This window comes from Candoia aspera, chromosome 2 (assembly GCF_035149785.1).
Source record: "Candoia aspera isolate rCanAsp1 chromosome 2, rCanAsp1.hap2, whole genome shotgun sequence".
In the NCBI taxonomy this organism is placed as follows: domain Eukaryota; kingdom Metazoa; phylum Chordata; class Lepidosauria; order Squamata; family Boidae; genus Candoia; species Candoia aspera.
The window spans coordinates 223,941,266-223,962,848 of record NC_086154.1 but is presented as its reverse complement, the minus strand read 5'-3'; the positions used below and the strand labels follow the sequence as shown (position 1 = coordinate 223,962,848).

Sequence of the window (21,583 nt, the reverse complement as noted above, 5' to 3'; positions counted from 1 at the left end):
GGTAAATATGGCAATTACTGTTCTGTGAATCTTTTTATCAGTGACATTTATGAACAAGGACTTACAGAGTAGTAATATTCAAATCTAGGCTTTGCTCATATATAGTCAAATAACTTTCCTCTGGGAAGTCTCTTCCAAACAGAAATCATATGGAACAGTTTCTTTCAGAAACCACTACCTGACGTACCTGACTACAAAAGCTATAAAGCTCCCAGGTTATAAAAATTTTAATTAACAAATGGCTGACTAATAGGAATTGGAGGCAGTAAAAGCATATTAATGGGTAATTTGGTAACTTGGTAATTTGGCAATAGCTAAGAAATGTCTTTATAATCTACTACTGCATTGAGGAATATCACCATTCATCAAAAAGTGAGATAATAATGGTATGTCAATGAAGAAAACGTTCAGGACATTTAGATGGAGACTGAATGAATCAATTTTACAAAAAGAAAAGGTTGTAGAGGACTGTAAGAGGAAATTAAATGATTTTTTTGAAATTAACTTGGATAATGAAATAGATTTAAAAACTCTGGTACACTAGTAAAGTGGTTATGAGGGGTCACTTCATCTATCATAACCATAGTCTTAAGAAGAAATCCCAACAAAAGTTACAGAACATTTTGGATCAGATCTAGTTGAAAGAAACTGAGCTACAGAAAAAACCGACAGATCTGTGTACCAACTTAAGTTACTACATTAGCAATTGTCAATGCTAACTGTGAAAGAAATAGAAACAAAGTTGAAATATGCTAAACAGAGACATTTTGAATTTGCAAATAAACCAGGAAGGTGGTTAGCATACAAACTGAGGAAAGAAAGAGAGAAGAAAATGGTATTAAAGATTCAAGAAGGAAATGTGCAATTATTGGACAATGAGAAGATTAAGAAAGCATTTTATAGTTTTTTTTCTAACTTGTATAAAAAATAAGTCTCTTTGGAGAAGATAGATGAATATTTGAATAAACAAGACCTACCAAGACTTTCACAGTCACAGGAAGCAACACTGAATAATCCTATAACTAGTTTTGAAATAGTGGAAGCTATAAAAAGAACTAAATAGGGAAACGCACCAGGCCCTGATGGTTTGTCTGCATTATATTACAGATGTTTTGAGGATCAGATTCTTCAACCTTTTGAAAGACTGATGAACTCTACTTTGTTACTCTCCACAGTGCCAGATTCATGGAAAGAAGCTAATATTGCACTTCTACCAAAGGAAGGTCAAGACCCTTCTTTAATTAAGAATTACAGACCAATTTCATTGTTGAACAATGATTATAAAATATTTGCTCCAATACTGGTGGAAAGAATAAAGAAAATTTTACAGGACTTTATTCACCATGATCAATGTGGGTTCTTACCGAAAAGACAGTTAAAAGATAATGTAAGAATTGTCTTAGATATTATAGAATATTTACAATATCATAATGAGTGTCAAGCGGCTCTTATTTTCCTAGATGCAGAGAAAGCCTTCAATAATTTGAACTGGAGCTTTATGTTTAAAGTCTTGGAAAATATGGACTTTGGAGAATATTTTATTCAGGGAATCAAGTCAATCTATACACCTCAAAAGGCAAGCATCACTGTGAACGATGAGTTAACTGACCCATGTCATATACAAAAAAGAGCAAGATAAGGATGTCCTTTGTTGCCTTTGCTCTTTATCTTGGTATTGGAAGTTTTTAATAGAGGTATTAGACAAGATGAACAAATAAAGGGCCTAAAGATTAAAAAAGAGGTCTTCAAACGTAGGGCTTTCGTTGATGATTTAGTTTTGATACTACAGGACCCTTGGATACTGCGGAATATCTGATGAAGAAATTGAAAGAATTAGGGTCATTGGCGGAACTTAAAATTAATAAACAATAAACAAAGATGTTGACTAAAAATATGACTTCGTCCAATCAAGAATTGTTGATGGGTAGGACTGGTTTCAAGATTGAAAAAAAGGTTAAATATTTGTGGATGATTTTATCAACCAGGAATAATATATTGTGTCAGAATCTTTATGTTAACATTTGGAATGATGTGAAAAAAGATCTGTTAAGATGGGAAAAACTACAACTGTCTCTTTTGGGAAGAATATCTGTGATTAAGATGAATGTTTTGCCTAGGATGTTGTTTCTTTGTCAGACTATACTGATTTTGACAACAGATTTACCATTCAAACAATGGCAGAAGGATATTTCTAAGTTCATTTGGCAAGGCAAGAAACCAAGAATTAAATATAAATTGTTACAAGATGCCAAAGAACGAGGAGCCTTGGGTTTACCTGATTTAAAATTGTATTTTGATGCCTGTTGTTTGCTTTGGATGAAGGAATGGATAACTTTGAAGAAGAAGAAGTTATTGCAACTTGAAGGACATGAATTGAGATCTGGGTGGCATGCCTACTTGTGGTATGATAAAGTTAAAGTTAATAAAGATTTTAAAAACCATTTTGTTTGGAGTGCCATAATGAGGGTTTGGAACAAATATAAAACAAGACTATCCCCTAATGTACCATTGTGGTTGTCACTCATGAAGCATTTATTAGAAGAGAAAATGTGAGGAAAACAAGCTGCTTAAATTATAAAGATTTGTTAAACTTTGAAGAGGGTGAACCTAAACTTAAAACAAGGGAACAGTTAAGAGTTGGAAGGTTTTGCATGTCATTGATTTACATATGCACAATTGTCAGAACGTTTTAAAGTGGATAAAAAGAAATTTAAATTTGTCAATGAAACAAATCAATTTGAAATGGAACTTTGAATAAATGATGAACATGTTATTACAAAGATATATAAAATATTGTTACAGATGAATTTAGAAGATGAACAAGTTAAAGAATGTATGATTAAATGGGCCAAGAATTTTGGATATAATATTATGTTGGAGCAATGGCAGAACATGTGGAACAAAGGTTTGAAATTTACTTTGAATTATAACTTAAAAGAGAATTTTTATAAAATGATGTATCATTTGTATTTAACTCCTGATAAGTTGTCAAAAATGTACAATGGAGTAACAAATGTTTGTTGGAAATGTTCTCTTGGTGAAGGAACTTTTTATCATCTTTGGTGAACTTGTGAGAAGGCCAAAAAATTTTGGGATCAAATATGTGTTAATATTCAAAAGATTCTTAAAGTGGACTTACAAAAAACACCCAGAACTGTTTCTCTTGGGACTGATGGAAAAACAGCTCGAGAAACCACCTGGGATTTTGCCTTTATACATGATTACAGCAGCAAGACTTTTATATACACAAAGAAGCACAAATTCCTACAGTGGATGAATGGATGATTAAACTGATGGAACTGGCCCAAATAGCAAAGTTAACTGTTGATAAGAGAAAATACTGTGTCTGGATTTGTCTCTATTTGGCAACCACTTTTAGACTATTTGCTTGTGTCAGAAAAAAATGAAGTTTTGATTTTGGGTTTTAATGATTAAATGGTTTGTTTGATAGAAATAATGTTACTAAGGTTTAATTAATGGTAAGAGATTGTATTGTAATCTATATGGGTATTGGAGAAGGTCGGAAGTCACTTTCTGTTTATGTTTTCCTTCTATTTTGCACTTTTACAGTTTTTCTTTTTTCTTTAGTCCTGTATTCTAACTTTTCTATATTCTATATTTTGTATTTTAACTATACTCTGAAAATTAATAAAGTTCTTTTTAAAAAAAGTGAAATGATAATGAATTAATTGTTCTTATGAATTACAGACCCAACTACAGGTAGTCCTTGCTTAACAACAATTGGGACCAGAATTTTGGTTGCTAAGCAAAGTGGTCATTGAGCGAATCCAACCCGATTTTATGACCTTTTTTGCAGTGGTCGTTAAGCAAATCACCACAGGTGTTAAATGAACCACATTGTCGTTAAGTGAATCACATGGTTCCCCATTGATTTTTCTTGCCAGAAGCTGGCCAGACGATTACGTGACCACGGGATGCTGCAATGGTCATAAATGCAAACTGGATGCCAAGTACCCAAATTGTGATCACGTGAGTGCAGGGATACTGTGACAGTCTTAAGCATGAGGACCAGTTGTAAGTCGACTTTCTCAGCACTGTCATAAGTCCGAACTGTCACTAAACAAATGGTTGTTAAGTGAGGACTACCTATATATCCCAAGTTGTTTTTGTTTCTTTTCTTTCTTAAGGCAATAGCATCATAGATCCAAATTAAATTCATGCAAAAGATTGCAAATAGGGAACAAATTGATGCAATGTATCTCAGCGCAAAGCCTAGTTTTCTTCATGCTCCCGTCACCTTGAAAAGAAATCTGATAGTGCTGTTGAGTCACTGGAGTTGTGGAAGAAAAGGCAGGTGCTGGGACTAACTCATGAATATTGAATTCTCAGCTACACTCATCTATGGACTAAGCTCTAAAGGACCAGAAGTGAATGGGAAAACTAAAATATCCATCTTCTCAGGCCAATTTGGGGCTTCCTTCCTATCTAAACCCACAAACTCCTGCACTTCTTATAACTGAGGACTCTTCAGACGTTGCATCTCATTCCAAGGTGTTTTAAGGTACACACAACCACTGACTCTGCTATTAAATAGAACACAGAACAGATGGAACTTGCAGGAATGTAATTATAATTTGTAAAAGGAATTTTCTTCTTCAAAGTTAGCCAAAATTCCCTCCAGGAAGACCATTCAATTCCTGTCAAACTATAATTCTGTATTTTGTGACTGCATTGTGCTATTCCTGAGGAGAGACATTTCCTGTTTATCTTTCTTTTTTAAAAGATGTTTCTGCAGACCTTGGGATTCCTTCTAGTCAGCAATGATCCCATTTTGCCTACAGTACTCTAAGCTTATTAAAAGGGATTAGGATGACTCTAAAATACTTTAATAGGTTTAGAGAAATACAGCTGTACTTACTCCTTACCATTTAAATAAGAGGGTCTTTGCAGCATCCACTCGATTTTGTTTGTATTCTATTATTGCAAGGGCTGTTAATATATATGCTTTATCTTGCTCAGACTCCGCAACGGCAAGGGCTTTCTCATAAGCTAGGAATAAAATTAGAATTCAGAACAACGGTTAGGCAGCAACCTTAATCAAATGCTTCCCCAGGAATACGAATACACACACACACAGACACACACAAATTCCTGCAAATAACTCAGGTATGAATTTCTAATAACAGGAAATACCAAATATTTAGCTAATAAGAGATCAAGATCTTCAGCAAAGGATCGTTACCTTGCCGTAGTGCTGGAGCTTGAGCACCTCAATGATGCCATGAGCTAAACCGTGAAGGGCCACCCAAGACGGGAAGGTCATGACAGAGAGGTCAGACTAAATGCGATCCCTGGGGAAGGTAATGGCAACCTACCCCAGTATTCTTGCTGTGAAAACTAAATGGATCGGTACAACCAGAGATATGTTGGTATACCATCGGAAGATGAGAACTCCAGGTCGGAAGATGGTCAAAATGCTACTGGGGAGGAACAGAGGATGAGTTCAACTAGCCCCAGATGTGATGACGCAGCAGCTCAAAGCCGAAAGGACGGCTAGCGGCCAACGGTGCTGGTGATGAGCGGCGCATCCGATGTTCTAAGGATCAACACACCATTGGAACCTGGAATGTAAGATCTATGAGCCAGGGCAAATTGGATGTGGTTATTGGTGAGATGTCAAGATTAAAGATGGACATTTTGGGCGTCAGTGAACTGAAATGGACTGGAATGGGCCACTTCACATCAAATGACCACCAGATCTACTACTGTGGACAAGAGGACCACAGAAGAAATGGAGTAGCCTTCATAATTAATAGTAAAGTGGCTAAAGCAGTGCTTGGATACAATCCAAAAAACGATAGAATGATCTCAATTCGAATTCAGGGCAAGCCATCTAACATCACAGTGATCCAAATATACGCCCCAACCACAGATGCTGAAGAAGCTGAAGTAGAGCAGTTCTATGAGGACCTGTAGCACCTACTGGACAACACGCCTAAAAGAGACGTTATTTTCATCACAGGAGACTGGAATGCTAAGGTGGGCAGTCAAATGACACCTGGAATTACAGGTAAGCATGGCCTGGGAGAACAAAACGAAGCAGGACATAGGCTGATAGAATTTTGCCAAGACAACTCACTCTGCATAACAAACACTCTCTTCCAACAACCTAAGAGACGGCTTTATACATGGACTTCACCAGATGGACAACACCGAAATCAGATTGACTACATCCTTTGCAGCCAAAGGTGGCGGACATCTATACAGTCAGTAAAAACAAGACCTGGAGCTGACTGTAGTTCAGATCACGAACTCCTTATTGCACAATTTAGGATCAGACTCAAGAGATTAGGGAAGACCCACATATCAGCTAGATATGAGCTCACTAATATCCCTAAGGAATATGCAGTGGAGGTGAAGAATAGATTTAAGGGACTGGACTTAGTAGATAGGGTCCCGGAAGAACTATGGACAGAAGTTTGCAACATTGTTCAGGAGGCGGCAACAAAATACATCCCAAAGAAAGAGAAAACCAAGAAGGCAAAGTGGCTGTCTTCTGAGACACTAGAAGTAGCCCAAGAAAGAAGGAAAGCAAAAGGCAACAGTGATAGGGGGAGATATGCCCAATTAAATGCAAAATTCCAGAGGTAAGAACAGACCATGGAACAACGGACTGGTTTAAGATTGGGAAAGGAGTACGGCAGGGCTGTATACTCTCACCCTACCTATTCAACTTGTATGCAGAACACATCATGTGACATGCTGGCCTTGAGGAATCCAAGGCTGGGGTTAAAATCGCTGGAAGAAACGTTAACTATCTCAGATATGCAGATGATACCACTTTGATGGCTGAAAGTGAAGAGGAACTGAGGAGCCTTATGATGAAGGTGAAAGAAGAAAGTGCAAAAGCTGGGTTGCAGCTAAACCTCAAAAAAAAAAAACCAAGATTATGGCAACCAGCTTGATTGATAACTGGCAAATAGAGGGAGAAAATGTAGAAGCAGTGAAAGACTTTGTATTTCTAGGTGCAAAGATTACTGCAGATGCTGACTGCAGTCAGGAAATCAGAAGACGTTTAATCCTTGGGAGAAGAGCAATGACAAATCTCGATAAAATAGTTAAGAGCAGAGACATCACACTGACAACAAAGGTCCGCATAGTTAAAGCAATGGTATTCCCAGTAGTAACATATGGCTGCGAGAGCTGGACCATAAGGAAGGCTGAGAGAAGGAAGATAGATGCTTTTGAACTGTGGTGTTGGAGGAAAATTCTGAGAGTGCCTTGGACTGCCAGAAGATCAAACCAGTCCATCCTCCAGGAAATAAAGCCAGACTGCTCACTTGAGGGAATGATATTAAAGGCAAAACTGAAATACTTTGGCCACATAATGAGAAGACAGGACACCCTGGAGAAGATGCTGATGCTAGGGAGAGTGGAAGGCAAAAGGAAGAGGGGCCGACCAAGGGCAAGGTGGATGGATGATATTCTAGAGGTGACGGACTCGTCCCTGGGGGAGCTGGGGATGTTGACGACCGACAGGAAGCTCTGGCGTGGGCTGGTCCATGAAGTCACGAAGAGTCAGAAGCGACTGAACGAATAAACAACAAAGAGATCAAGATATGTTGTGAAATTAAACAGTTAGCTTGTTCTGTCTAAAAAAATAAGGACCATACAAGCAGTCATTGTATTAATAGGTGGATTGTCATAGTGTAAAATGGCATAAAAATGCAATAAAAATTAAGGGGTAGAGAACTTTTTCAAGCAATGATTCTAAGGTTTTAAAGTGGAATATGATTTAGGCTATGTGTAAAAAAAATCAGCTTGGAGGAAGGCAGTGGCAAAACAGCATTCCACAGTTCCAAGAAAACTATGTGGGCATGTCCAGGAAGTCATCATAAATCAAGCTCCATTTGAGAGACACACATATAGCTTTCAAATTGGCATACAATTCTAAGCAATGCTGAATAGTTACGTAAAACATAAAATATCTGGAGTGGGGATGAGGTTGCCAGAGGGAGGTGGCAATGGAGAAGACCAACCTGGTTTTATTTATCAAGGAGCTCATTTAACTTTTTTTTCCTGAGGGTACAGTAGATAGCTAGGGATTATGACTAGAGAACAGACCCTTGCATCCCACCTCCTCTTATTTTAGAAATTAAACCAATCTAGATATGTTTGAGATGTGGCCACAATAAGGAAGAGCAAAGGTGCTGCATGTCTAGGTGTTCTATGGTCTATAAAAATTATATTACATAATCTGGTTACTGTTTTACACAAGCTTCAGTTTCCTAATGTCTTCCCACAACAGCCCATACAGACTGCATCACATTACTATCTTATGAAGTTCTGTTCTGTCCATGACAAACAAATGTTCCTTCCAACCTCCCAGCTTAGAAACTGCTATAATCTTAATTAGCCAAAGCCAGAAGAAGGGTACATTTTCTGCTACAACATTGCTTCTGATGTTGAAATGGGATGGCATGGGACTGGGTTACTTGAGGGACCACCTCTCCCCGATTTCATCTGCCCATCCTACCCGATCCAGCAGGGAGTATATGTTACAAGTTCTGTCACCTGAGGAGCTACATTTGTCGGGCCTTAGGTGGTGGGCCTTTTCTGCTGTGGCCCCTGTGTTGTGGAATCTTCTCCCCCGAGGAGAGGTTGGCCTCGTCACTGTTGAGCTTCCAGAGGTCCTGCAAGACTTGGTTATGCCAGTAGGCCTGGGGATCCCAGGGGACAGGTGAACTAGTGAGATGGCTCCCTTATTTTTAACATCCCTTTGTCTTTTATTCTTTTTGTTGGTTTTTAATATTTTAATGTATTTATTGATCATTTTTAGCTCTTTGTATGCCTCCCAGAGTAGTGTGTTTGAGAGATGGGCAGCTATATAAATTTGAAAAATAAGTCAGTAAGTAGGCAGGCTAAGGATTGCCACTGATAGAAATTAAAGCTAATCATATTTTATGGATCCCACTTCAACAATCTCTTTCGGCACATTGAACAAGCATGGAACCATTGCAAGCTCAGGCCTAGGAAACAAAGTTAATTGGAGCAAATCATGTTTAGCTACAGAGGTAACTCATATTTTTAATACATTACTTTCTGACTAAGTTGTAATTTGCAGGAAGATTTGATGAAAACAGTATATAACTATTCTTTCTGGGAATAAATAATTGTGATCTTAATATTTGTTTATCAAGTCATCACAAAACCTAAGTAGTGATTTTCACACAGATTCTTCAGAAGAAATGTTGTACAACAGAAACACTTACCCTTCTGACTTTCTTGGAAATGTCCTTTCTTGAAGTAAGACAGAGCAATTCCTACAATATCATCAAATTCTATCAGATGAGTCGCCAAATAAGCCTTGATGGCATCATCACACTGGCCAAGAGCACTTTTAAAAAGAAGCAGAATTAAGTTCAGTTAGAAACAAATAAATCACACATACATTCAGACTAAAACTCAAAATTCTTGGATGAAATTCTCCCCTAGTGAATAGTGTCTGATAATTTAGCCATTATACATTGGTGTTACTTCTGGATGTGACTTAGATTATCTATAAATCACCTGCATGAATGTCCTAAAACTTCGGTTCAGAATTCAACCGTTTGGCTATAAACATACTTAAAGGTAAAATTTAACAGACTGAGTTTAACTTGTAACATCTCAATATGTTTGAATCTTAACTGCTTCTCCATTACATATTACAGGAACTGTAATATGAACTATGTAATATGAAATAAGAAGAAACCTAAGAGCTAATAGTAGGAGATTTGTGCTTTGAGCCATCAACATTTACAAGAGGCATACTGTAATCACCCTCTAGTGATAATGAGTGGGTAGAATTTTAAAGACCTCTTTTCTAATTTGGTGGCCTTTTTCTGTTTTAATAAAATGAGCATTCCTGTTTTACTTCATATTTGCACCACAAAAAAATAGAAAATTGGTTTGCTGCCAAATTTTTGTGACATGATTTCAGGAGGCTCTGCGTTTGCAAGAGTGGCTGGAAGCTCACAAGTTGATTTCCCAGTACTTTAAGAGGCATATTTTTCATGTAGTACATACTTCCTAGAACTGAGAATCTTAATTTGATAAGAGTAACAATACACTTAGCTTACAACTTACCAGAGTGATCTTCCATAATTTCTCATCACTATACTATATCTCTCTCTATCATCAGAATTCGCCAGCAATAGCACTGCCCTGAAAAAAAGTATCAGAAATAAGACTTCCAGACATTTCAGCATCAGTAGCTTTCCTATAAAATGTGTGGGAGGTTCAAAATTTTATATTCTAATTTCAGAGAGACATATTATTCAGATTTAGTACCTAGAGCTTGATTGTTATCACTGTACTTGTTAAAGTCAATTTTAGGTGTAAAAGTCCCACAAAAAGGATTGACAAAGATGAGAAATAAGAGAATTTTAGAACTAGAAGAACATGAACTGAGGTTTGGATGGCATGGCTTTCTATAGTACGGTAAGGTTAGTGTAGCTTTTAAAAATCGCTATATTAGAAGTGCCATATTGAGAATACAGAATAGATATAAACCTAAATTGTGCCTGAAAATGCTTTTATGGGTCTCAGTACAAGAAGTATTTTATAGAAAAGAAACAGCAGGCAAAGAGTTATTAATATTAATATTCAATTAAAACCAGAACTCTTTTTGTTGGGACTAATAGACAATTAGAAAAGAGTTATGGAAGATGGTTTTTATATATAACTGCTGCGAGATTATTATACGCACAAAAATGGAAAGACTCTGAAATACCCACAACAAAGGAAAGGCTGGTGAAGATGACAGAATTAGCACCAATGGCAAAATTGACTTGTTTGATTAGAGAAAGAACAATATACATTTATTAGTGGTTGGAAATCCCTTATGGACTTTTTGCTGAAAAAAGAAAAAAATGAACTTGTGATTTATGGGTTTGATGATCAGAAAGGGTAGACTATGGAAAGAAGGAAATTGTGTTGTAACATTAGAGAGAGAGGGTAAAATATAAATGTACTTGTAACTGCTGTTAAGAAGACCGGAAGCTGCTTCTTTATAACTTTTTCTTTTCTCTCTTTCCCTTTTCTATTTCTTTCTTTGAAGTTTTTTTACTTATTACTTTTCTTTACTTTCCTTACTCTTCTTTCAAAATTACTATGTTTTTATTCTTTTAAAAATTCTTTAATAAAAATTATACATATAAAAGAATCAACATAGATATTGCGTAAAAAGTTCTGTCCAAAAAAACAAAAAGAAAAAAAATCCTCCTGGGAGATTTAACAAAAGCTTGAGCCCATGTGTGAAGTATTTTAAAACTTAAGCTTGGGACTGAAATCTTGAAGTTACATGAGGAAGTTTAGCTAATAACTGTAGTTATTTGAGTATTTTTCTACTTTTATCATTGCTGAACTTGCAAGATAGAATTTAATACAACGGGAAAAAGTGTATTAGAAACAGAAGCAACTGAACAAGATCTGGATTGCCTTTCAACTCTTTAATTGAATCTTCTAACATCTAAACATCCTTCCCTGACATATAGAAAAGTACAGAGACCTACAGTATATGGAATTCTGCTGTTCAGATGGCTTTTACTTTACTACTAGGTCAGATCAATGAGAATTATTTTAATTTTAATATGCTTCTGGTATCTATGTTATACTAGTGTGGGTGGCACTGGGAAAAACATTGGACTCAAGTTGCAATTGATATTTCAAAACGTGCAATTTAAGAAGGCTACCTTTGGTATGCATCTGTTGCCTGTTTTTTCAGCTGAAGATACTCATTCAAATAACCAAGCATTGTAAAAGCACATGCATCATTTTGGATTCTTTCTGGAAAAAAAGTGCAAAATGAAAAAAGAAAGCAGGAGAGCATAATAAAGAAATCTGAAGTTTAGATTCCAAAACATGTCTCTAGAACCATTTACAGAAGCGAAAGGAAATATTTCAGATAAACTATACTTATTCCACCATCTCTGGGTGTAATGTACAAACAAGAAGTGATTATCTCATATACAACTAGCTTCAAGAGTGCACATTTGAACCTTATTCTACACATTACCCTTTGCCACAGAGCAGTTAGTATCCCAGCTTGCTATCCAGCCTGTTTGGGGATTGCAACTTTTAAAATTAGCAGCAGTTGGCTTCCCAATGGATCTGGAGGGTACCAGACTGGGGAAGGCTGGGTTTTACTTTTAGCATATTTGTAAAAGGAGGAAGGGAGAAAAGGGAAAGGAAAAAGGAAAGGTATATCACTATTGTAGGCTTAGGCCACATAATGTAGCAGTTTTGCTGGCACATTTCAAGAACTGATCTGACTCATTGCCAGCCTAAGCCTCTGGGGTATTTACAGGCACAACGAAGAATACAGCAGCCCTTCCCTGCTTATCTCCAGCCTCTGGAACTTAGCTGTACGCTGTAAGGGTTCACTGAGGTTCTATTTAACTGTCATGGCTAATGATAAATTATAAATTGATCCTTTATGAAGTGGCAATGAATTTGAAACTCATTATAAGTTGGCCAAAACAGTGCTTCCTCTTTTCTATTCCAAATCTCACAATGATCGCTGGGTTACATTTTGACTAATCTAACTGAAATCATCTGGTATTTTAAATATAGTATAAAATTACCAGTATATTTGGTCAAAGCAACTTGTGCTGTTGGAATAGCATTCATCTGAATGATGTTGTACTTATACAGTTCAGTATTTCTGTTGGTTTTATCTTGCAAGGTTGAGCATACCCAGTAGGCATAGCCTTTTGCACCTTCCGTCTGTTGGAGAAGAGCTGGAATTAACAACTGCTCAGCTAGGAAATCAGGTGTTTTATCATTATTTAAGCATATACCCAAGAGTTAGCCACCTGGTTGATTTGGCGCAGGGCTTCTCAACCAGGGTTCCATGAGAGGGCACTAGGGGTTCCATGAGAGATCGCAATCTATTTAACAAATTATTTCAAATTCAGGCAACTTCACATTAAAGAGGTAAGTTTCATTCTTTATATTTAGTTTATTTATTTATTATTTATTAATCAAATTTATCACCACCCATCTCCCAAAAGGGACTCTTAAGAAGTTTAAGAATTAAGAATTAAATAAAAATTAAGTTTAAGACACTGTTAATGCATACGTACAGGCCTACCCATGAAACAAATATAGGAATTTTGTAACTTCTGCCCTACATTTGAGCCTGAATATGTAGGGGTTCCCTGAGGCCGGAAAAATATTTCAAGGGTTCCTCCGGGGTCAAAAGGTTGAAAAAGGCTGATTTAGTAAAATCACGAATATATTGAGGGTACAGATCAAAGAAAAGTTACAGCTCTGTTTCAGAAGTGCCATATAATATACTTCTTTATCTTCTTTAATCTGCTGATTAAAGCAGCCCTCAGCTTGTTTACTACAGCTGTAAAGTGCTTACATGCATGCTGAGTTCAGTGGTGTGCCTGAAGAGATCCATTGTTTCATAGCTGCCTACAGTTTCTGCAACAAGGGCCTACCAAGAGAAAAAAAAAGATAAAAGTAAAAACTCAAATCTATCTGATTTGATAGTACATGCCTCAAGCATAGCCTGCTTATTCCTCACTATAGGTTGGTTAATAAGAAGTTAAATTCAGGTATAGCAAAATGTTATTTGAATCCAGCTAGTTTCATTTACATCTGCAGAACTAACAACTCCAATCTTAGGGAACAATTCCATAATCTCTGAAAAAATAACCACCATAAAATGAAAATGCAACTAAATTTTAGTTATTGCTGAAGGTCCCAGCATATAAAAATCAACCACTACAAGAAATGCAGCTATCTTGAATCTGAATGAAAAATGTTCTATTTATATTAAATTTAATTTCTTTCCCTTTCTCTCCCTACCCACCCACCCCAAAAGCCAAATTTAGGCTTATATGCTTTATGTAATTTGCTTTATTGGCAGGTTGATTTTCAATAGGAACTGTATCAGACATATGTTGTATAAATCCTAATACTGCTGCTACATAAATATGCATCTGAAAGAGGTAAGAGATTAGACTCTACCTGCCCAATCCAACAGGTTAGATGGGAGGGTTCCAGAGACTGGGCTACTTTGAAAGCTTCATGTCCTTGCTGGAAGAGTACATAAAATCCACACAAATTTATTAAACTGGATGAAAAAGATTAAATACGTATTACATAACTATAGGGAATACTATATAGATATGATTTTCCTACTCACAGGCTTGATCCAAACTTCCAGGGCTACCATACCTGGACTGCACAGTTTCAGATCACCACTAGTTGGCAATAACTAGCACAGAGTGCCGACAGCTGCCACCTTCGCCTGGGCAGCAGCCACCACCTGCACTGCCACCCTACCTCCTCCACTGAGTCTGTCCTGCTGCCACCTCCCTGGCCAGCCTCAGTGAGCTCCCTTTGGCAAATGAGGCTCTGCCGCCCTGCCATGCACGTCCTGGGACTGTGCCCTTGCCCAGAGCCTGGATCCTGGGACAGCAATGGGAGGAAGAAGATGGTGAAGGTCAGCTGGGGGGCGGCAGGGGTAGGCAGCAGCCAAGCGCAGGGTGGCCAAAAGGGCGGAGATGGGGGAGAGAGAGGTGGGTGGGAGGAGTTGAAGCAGAGGCGAGCATGGCAGGGTGGTGGAGCCTTGTCTGCTGAAGGGAGTTCACCAGGCCTGGCTGGGGAGGAAGCAGAGGGACGGAGCTGGCAGTTCGCTCAGGGCAGGAGAAATGTGGGGTCTTCGCCTAATGACCGCAACCAGAGCTGCCGTCGCTAAGCGGGGCAGTCACGTGATGTTTCACCTGACGACTGCTTTGCTTAGTGATGGAAATTCCAGTCCCAATTAGGTTAAGCAAGAACTACCTGCATGTTCTTCTATTTTGTATTTATAAATATAGCATTAAACATATTTCTTCTGTTTTTGTTGCTGAAGCCTCTCAGCAATTCCTGAGACATCTCTGAGAAACAATCATGCAAGAGACCTAGTTGTGGCCCTAACCCACAATTTATATATAAGTAAGTAAACAGTGCCAGTATGATTTATCAGTTCAGGTGCTGGACTAGGGAGATCCAGCGTCAAGTCTATCCTCATCCTCATGGATGACTTATGACCAGTCATTCTCTCTCATCCTAACCTACCTCACAGAATTGTTGCTGGTGTAAAAGGGAGATCACCATGTAAGCTGCCTTGAGCTTCTAGAGGAAAGATGGATTATAAATGTAATACAAGTTGGTCAGCACTCAAATTGTATTTATTAATATTTAAGTGCTCCAATAAGTTATTCTAACGGGAGTGTAACATTTTGCACTGTTTCATTACTGGTTGTATGTCACCTACTTCCTTGTACTTAATCATTTTGATGAAGAAAATGTTCAGAAGCATCCACATATAGGCACCATGCACTTACCTCTATTTTTCCACTTGTTAAATACAAGACTCCCAGATTGGTCCAGGCAACAACGTTCTAAACAAAAGAAAAGTTTTTTTAAAAAAAACGAATGGAATATTCTTGTAATCTCATTTGAAACAGATACAGCTATCAAGAGTACTTACAATTTGATCCGCTTGAATAGATTTAATGAATGCATGTTGTGCAAGAGCATAGTTTCCAACACCTAAAAAAATACAGATTTGGCTGTAACATCCTCTGTGGTAAGTAAATTTTAAATTGTGAAAAAAGAAAAGTTTTAAAGGTTTACGTTAAAATGTACCTTTGCAACAGGCTACCACACCAAGGGCATTCCAGTAGAGACGGTTTTTACTGTCTAATCTCACTGCTTTTTTCAGACACTGGAAGAGACTGAGAACTCAGTACTGTAATTCAACACTGTGTTAAATGTTATATACTGTGCTAAGGAATGTTGTACTTTATCTACAGCTTAGATATGCTGCAAAAGCAATTGGTTTAATATTGTATATTGTATTAAAGAAATTACCTGCATGGATCTTTCTAAAAGTTCACTAATTTCACTCTTGTTACTGCCCATCGCTGCAAGATGCTGTACTTGATTATAATAATTTATTCCAAGATCACACCATGTATTTGGTGAAGACATCAGTTTTAGTCCTCTACCATAACACCTGTGGAAACATGGATCATCCAAAGAAGAGAATTACTTGCATTACCAAAACTGATGGAAATGGAATTATATTCTTAAGGGTTTTTATTCTTGCTTTCAAGGGTTGTTACAAAACTTTCCTGTCTGATAACAATACTGCTCAGTGTAAACAGAGATAGGCAGTGAGAAACCTGAATAGACCTTAGTCTTGTGGCAATACTGGTGCAATGAAATAGGGGACAATTTTGCTACCAAAGTATCTGAGATCTCACATTCAATTCTAATAAAAACAGAACAGTAGCCAATTCTTCAGCTATAGCTCAAACCATTTTTTTTTCCCAACTAGATTTGTCCCACTTTACTTCCTTGTATTCCATGATTATTTTTTTCTCCATTGTCCCTGACTACAGCTATACTGGTAATTGGCCACATTCATTCTTAACCCTTTACATTTCAAACTACTTAGCATAACAATTTTTGCCCCATTCCTCAGTGTGAGACAGATTTATTTATTAAATTTATAGCCCACCTTTCTGTTTACATAAGCACTCAAGATGCTTACAACAATTAAAACTACAGAGCATAATAAAATCTGGCGGGGTCCAGGAGGCAGGCCTTCTCTGCAGTAGCACCCCGCCTCTGGAATATCTTGCCCCTGGAGGTGAGATTAGCCCCATCGCTCCTAGCCTTCCAGAGGAAGTTGAAGACCTGGCTCTGCCACTGGGCTTGTGGCAGGGAGGAGAATAGTCATACTTGGGGCTGGCTAGTGCCTTGAAGTGCCCCTCCTGTACAATGACTGAATGAGATCACAGCCATCTGGATTTTATTATATTTGGTAGTTCTGTGAAGTTGTTTTATAGTGTGTTTTATATTGAAGTTTTATTATATATTTATTGTTTTATATTGTAAACCGCCCAGAGTTCCTCTGCTCGGAGGAGATGGGCAGTGACAAATTTGATAAACAAATAAATAAAAATCAACGAAGTTAAGACTAACAATTCATTATTAATTAACAATATCTTAGTAAAAAAAGATGCACTTTTGCCATTTTCCTAAATATTGAAAGAGTGGGAAATAAATGCACCTCCCAAGGGAAAGCATTCCATAGTCTAGAAAGTCCTCTCCTATATACCAGATAACCAAACTTCTGGAAATGGGGGCATCTTCATAAGGCCTCTCCTGTTAATCAAAGTGACTGGACAGGTTCAGAGCAGAAAAAGCAAGCCCTCAGACACTCAAGCAAACCCAGACTTGTAGAATTGTTGAAGGTCCATTACCTTCCCCCAAGACTCAGCAGATCAGTTTTTTGGAGCACACATTTTTCCATGTTCTGGCCAATAAGGAATCCTAAAACTTTCACATTCACTTTGGATGGTGAAATAACGCATACACAGTTACAGGCATCTCCAAGCAACTTCCAAAGGCAGGATACTTCTGGACGATATTTTGCTGCTCTGAAAGAAAGAAAACATTATTAGAAATAGAGTTCACCATGAGCAGAAAGCATTAGGCTTCAACAGAGGTTCTTAAGTGGAAGGAAATTAATCTTCTCCAATTCCCCTTTCCTACTGCAGCCTCTATTTTATTTTCACACTGTTCTCACCAGTTTCACAGCCTTCTAGAGTAACTTCTAAGAAGGCAAACTAGATGTACAGGTAGTTCTCACTTAATGATGTTAATTGGGACTGGAAACCCCATCATTAAACAACAAGGTTGTAATTTGAAAAACCATGTAACCATTTAGCAACAGCAGTTCTGGCAATCCCAGTTGCTGTTGTTAAGCGAGGACCACACGGGCCATTAAGCAAGAATCTCACATGACCATAATGTCCTGTTGGCGTCCCCACTGACTTTGCTTGTCAGAAGTCGGCAGGAAAGGTCACACATCATGATCTCATGATCACGGGACACTGCTGTGGTCAGAAGTGCAGGCTGGTTGCTGAACTCCTGAAACGCAATCACATGACTGTGGGGGCATTGCAATGGCCACAACTTTGACCAGTCCTAAGTACCACTCATTCAGTGCCTTTATAACTCCAAACGGTTGCTGAACAAGTGGTTGTTAAACGAGGACCACCTAAATAACCAGGAAGACTTCATGAAGATAGACTTCCCATTCTTGTCTTTTGGCATGAGTGGAATTATATTAAGAACTATTTTAGTTCCAAGCTTTTCTCTACCATGTTTTTAAACAAAGTGAAAGATTTTTAGAACTGGTTTGCCATTGCCTCCTTCCTAGGACTGAGGGAGAGTGACTGGCCCAAGGTCACCCAACTGGCTTTGTAAGTAACATGAGACTACAGGTAGTCCTCATTTATTGACCTCAATTGGGACTGGCAAATCAGTCGTTAAGTGAAGCAGTTGCGAAGTGAAACTATGCTTACAATCCTACTTCAGCTTTCCTTTGCTTTACAGACCCGCAAAGGTAATAAATTCAAGGATTGGTCGCAAAGTTATTTATCATTGTCCTAACTGCAAATGGTCACTAAACAAGGCAGTTGCTACATGAGGACTACCTGTAGAACACATGCTCTCCTGGTTTCTAGCCTGGTACCTTAACCGCTACACCAAACTAGCTTTATTACAGGTTCAAGTTCTACTGGTTCTTAACATACCTGCAAGCCATATAGTATAGCTATTAAAACAAATGCCATTATCAGTTTCCCCCTACTCCTCACAACTTCCAAATTTTCAAACATATGAGTGTTCTGTTTGGTTGCTTAGCTTAGTTTAAAGCCTTTCATCTTTGTGCTATCTCTTTCTTTTGCCTCTTTTGCTCCTTGTGGCTTGGCTTATATACATTTTGTTTCTTTTGGGCTATTTTGATACAGGTTTAGGAATCTGTAACGTTTTTGTTTTTCTTTACTCCTTGTGGTTGGAAGCCCACAAGCCCAATAGTTAAAGTATACATCTTTGTGATCATTCCCCACATGTTCTTGTGGTAAAGGCTCATATCCTGGGTATCTCCTGGTTCCAGTTTTCAACTGTCAGATTAAGCTTCTAGTGTTGTTTGCATTTTATCAAATATGTGTAAAAAACTGTGGATCATGCAGCTTGGGTAATTTTTTGTATTTTGTTGCATATCTGTTTTAATTCATTAATTTTTTCTATAACTTGCACTTCTTTGTTTCCTCTTTCTTTAACAAAGAAGAAATGAGTTTTTATACAGCCAACAATATAAGGAAGTAAAGTTTATTGTTGTAACCACAGGTCATAACATAAGAATGCAATAAAATAAAATAAAGTAACAACAATAATCTACATTAACATGTGTAACATGTACTAATAAGGACATTTCTGTCCTTACTTCTTTCTTATGGATGATTGTAATGTGGCAATGCTCATGATCAATTTGAAAATAATAACAGGAATGATTAATTTTGAAGATATACAAGAAAATGAATTTTTCTTTCTGATGAACAGAATACATTCACCCAAAGAAGACACTGGGTTTTACTTCCCACCCAGGTAATTTTCAGTAAGTTAGCAAAGATGGAAGATCTTAAGCTAAGGAACAAAATGCAGAGCAAGGTTATAAAGCTATATCCTACTGACCAACAATGTGGTCATCTGGAGATTGAGTATATATTGTCTCATAAGGAGAGACCAAAGTCAAGAGAAGTAAGTAAACTTAGTCATGTTCATCAATACCATACAATGCGATAATTTATTGATTAGTCAATTGACCATATTAAGGAAGTTCATTAGAAAGTGGATCATAACTCACTATGGCCATGAGTTTCTAGCAGTTAGTTTGATTAAAAGTCAACAGATTGAATCCAAAGCATTTATTCTGTTGGTGGTAGCATCCAAGCAATGTAACAGAGCTCTATTTAGAATACTTCTAATCAAAGTAGCAGAGACACCTGTTTGGCCCCTTCCACACTGTAGCCTCCTGGTTTTTTTCCACTGAACTGAGGAAAAACTTGGTTGCATTTTATATTTGTGGGAGTTAGGGTTGATAGGCTGCAATGCCATTTACTGAAAAAAGAGAGTATCTTCCAAGTCAACGATGGAGAATGGCTATATCAAAATACTAACCGTGCCAAGAAATCAAGGGACTGTTCTATATAGTCCAAAGCTTTCCCATCCAGATAGTCAGCAAGAGCAGACTTTGCCATCATGAGATAACACTCTCCCAAACCTGTTTTTTTTTTTTAAAAAAGCAAGGTGTTAATACTACAACAAACATAAATTAAGCACAAAGTATCAAATGATAGAAAAACATCTGATATGGCTGTTAATTAAAATAAATTCTTGGGTGCACAGGAACAGAAATGTGGCAGTCATTAATTAAATACATAAAAGAAGTAGAGGGGGAAGAAATATCTTCAACTTATTTTTATTTCCCATTTGAAATACAAAATGAGACAAAAGGAACTATTATTTTGGTGGGTAAAGGTTAGATGAAACATTTAAGAAGTGATTTTACCAGCAATTTACTCATTTCCCAGATGTTTAGGTGACTCGACAATTCCTTGCATAATTAAGAGAATTTTAAAAACAACAATTTTCTCAAGTTTCAAGAACCAAACAGCTATTCCTGTAATTTTTGAAAAATCACGTATTTTATTAAGTTTAGAAATGTCTAGTCAAAGGAAGTGGAGGCACTGAAATATGTTAAGTGGAAAATTATACTGAAATAACAGCATAGTAATAAATATATTGTGCGTGGTCCTATACCTAAAATATATAATTACCTTTCAGTGCAGGGACATAATCTTTTGATTTCTCCAAAATATGCTGATATTCTGCAATAGCCTCTTTATATTTTCCAAGAATTTGTTCAATTGCAGCAGCCTTATAAATACTATATATAGACTTGGGGTTGAGTTCTCTTGCCTTTCGGAATGACTTCAGTGCTGTTGTGTAGCCTCCTCGACTCAGATATGCCTCTCCTAGAGATTCCCAACAATTGGGGTCCTTTGGATCTGCTCGCAGACCTGCCTGCAAACTAGACACATTGAAACCCAGTGATGAGCTCATAAACCACGTTCTATTTAAGTATGTTTAAACATGTTTTATTTACAATATTCCATACTGAGACTTTGCTAAAAGCAAATGGAGCACCAAATAAAAAGTCCCACAAGATTGCAATGCTACATGTTATTTAAAAACAATTTATAGACCATTTGCTGAGACAAAACCAAAACCAAAATCCTATGATGGCATATCTGCAAAAACTAAGAAAAAGTAACTGATAATTTGGGTTACCCTTTATTTAAAGAGCAGCTAACAGTTAATTTGGAAGACAGTAAAAAAACAGCACTGGGTTCATTTCATTTGGACTCATGCAGGAGCCCAGTACAAACTTCTTTGTAACAAATAGACAATATTGAACTGCCAAAACTTAATTTAGATTACAAACTTATTATTACAGTCAGGATCAGAAAAACTGGAACAAGGATAACTGTTTTGGCATTTGGCCTCTGTACACCACCACACTGAAGTTGAAAGGAAACACACCCAGATGGGAGTGAAGTCAGGACTTTCAGCTGTAATTCAAGGGGTTTGACAAAAGTGGGGCACTGACCATTCAGGAAGTACAGCCAGTGGCATACACACACCCCCATTGTTTATCCCC

At 37.4% G+C, this 21,583-nt stretch overlaps 1 protein-coding gene across 2 annotated transcripts in view; it reads right to left on the bottom strand.

Moving 5' to 3' along the window:
• The window catches only part of SKIC3 (SKI3 subunit of superkiller complex), a 57,311-nt gene that overhangs the window by 19,395 nt on the left and 16,333 nt on the right, over positions 1 to 21,583 (bottom strand). For both annotated transcript variants that reach the window (XM_063295411.1, XM_063295410.1), the window contains exons 17-30: positions 20,700 to 20,953; positions 20,041 to 20,143; positions 17,277 to 17,453; positions 15,877 to 16,021; positions 15,652 to 15,730; positions 15,494 to 15,555; positions 15,348 to 15,404; positions 13,984 to 14,052; positions 13,373 to 13,447; positions 12,588 to 12,729; positions 11,697 to 11,790; positions 10,090 to 10,167; positions 9,234 to 9,358; positions 4,887 to 5,010 (exon numbers count right to left, since the gene is read on the bottom strand). In XM_063295411.1, the coding sequence (XP_063151481.1) occupies positions 4,887 to 5,010; positions 9,234 to 9,358; positions 10,090 to 10,167; positions 11,697 to 11,790; positions 12,588 to 12,729; positions 13,373 to 13,447; positions 13,984 to 14,052; positions 15,348 to 15,404; positions 15,494 to 15,555; positions 15,652 to 15,730; positions 15,877 to 16,021; positions 17,277 to 17,453; positions 20,041 to 20,143; positions 20,700 to 20,953 (1,584 nt within the window). The remainder of the gene's footprint in view (positions 1 to 4,886; positions 5,011 to 9,233; positions 9,359 to 10,089; positions 10,168 to 11,696; positions 11,791 to 12,587; positions 12,730 to 13,372; positions 13,448 to 13,983; positions 14,053 to 15,347; positions 15,405 to 15,493; positions 15,556 to 15,651; positions 15,731 to 15,876; positions 16,022 to 17,276; positions 17,454 to 20,040; positions 20,144 to 20,699; positions 20,954 to 21,583) is intronic.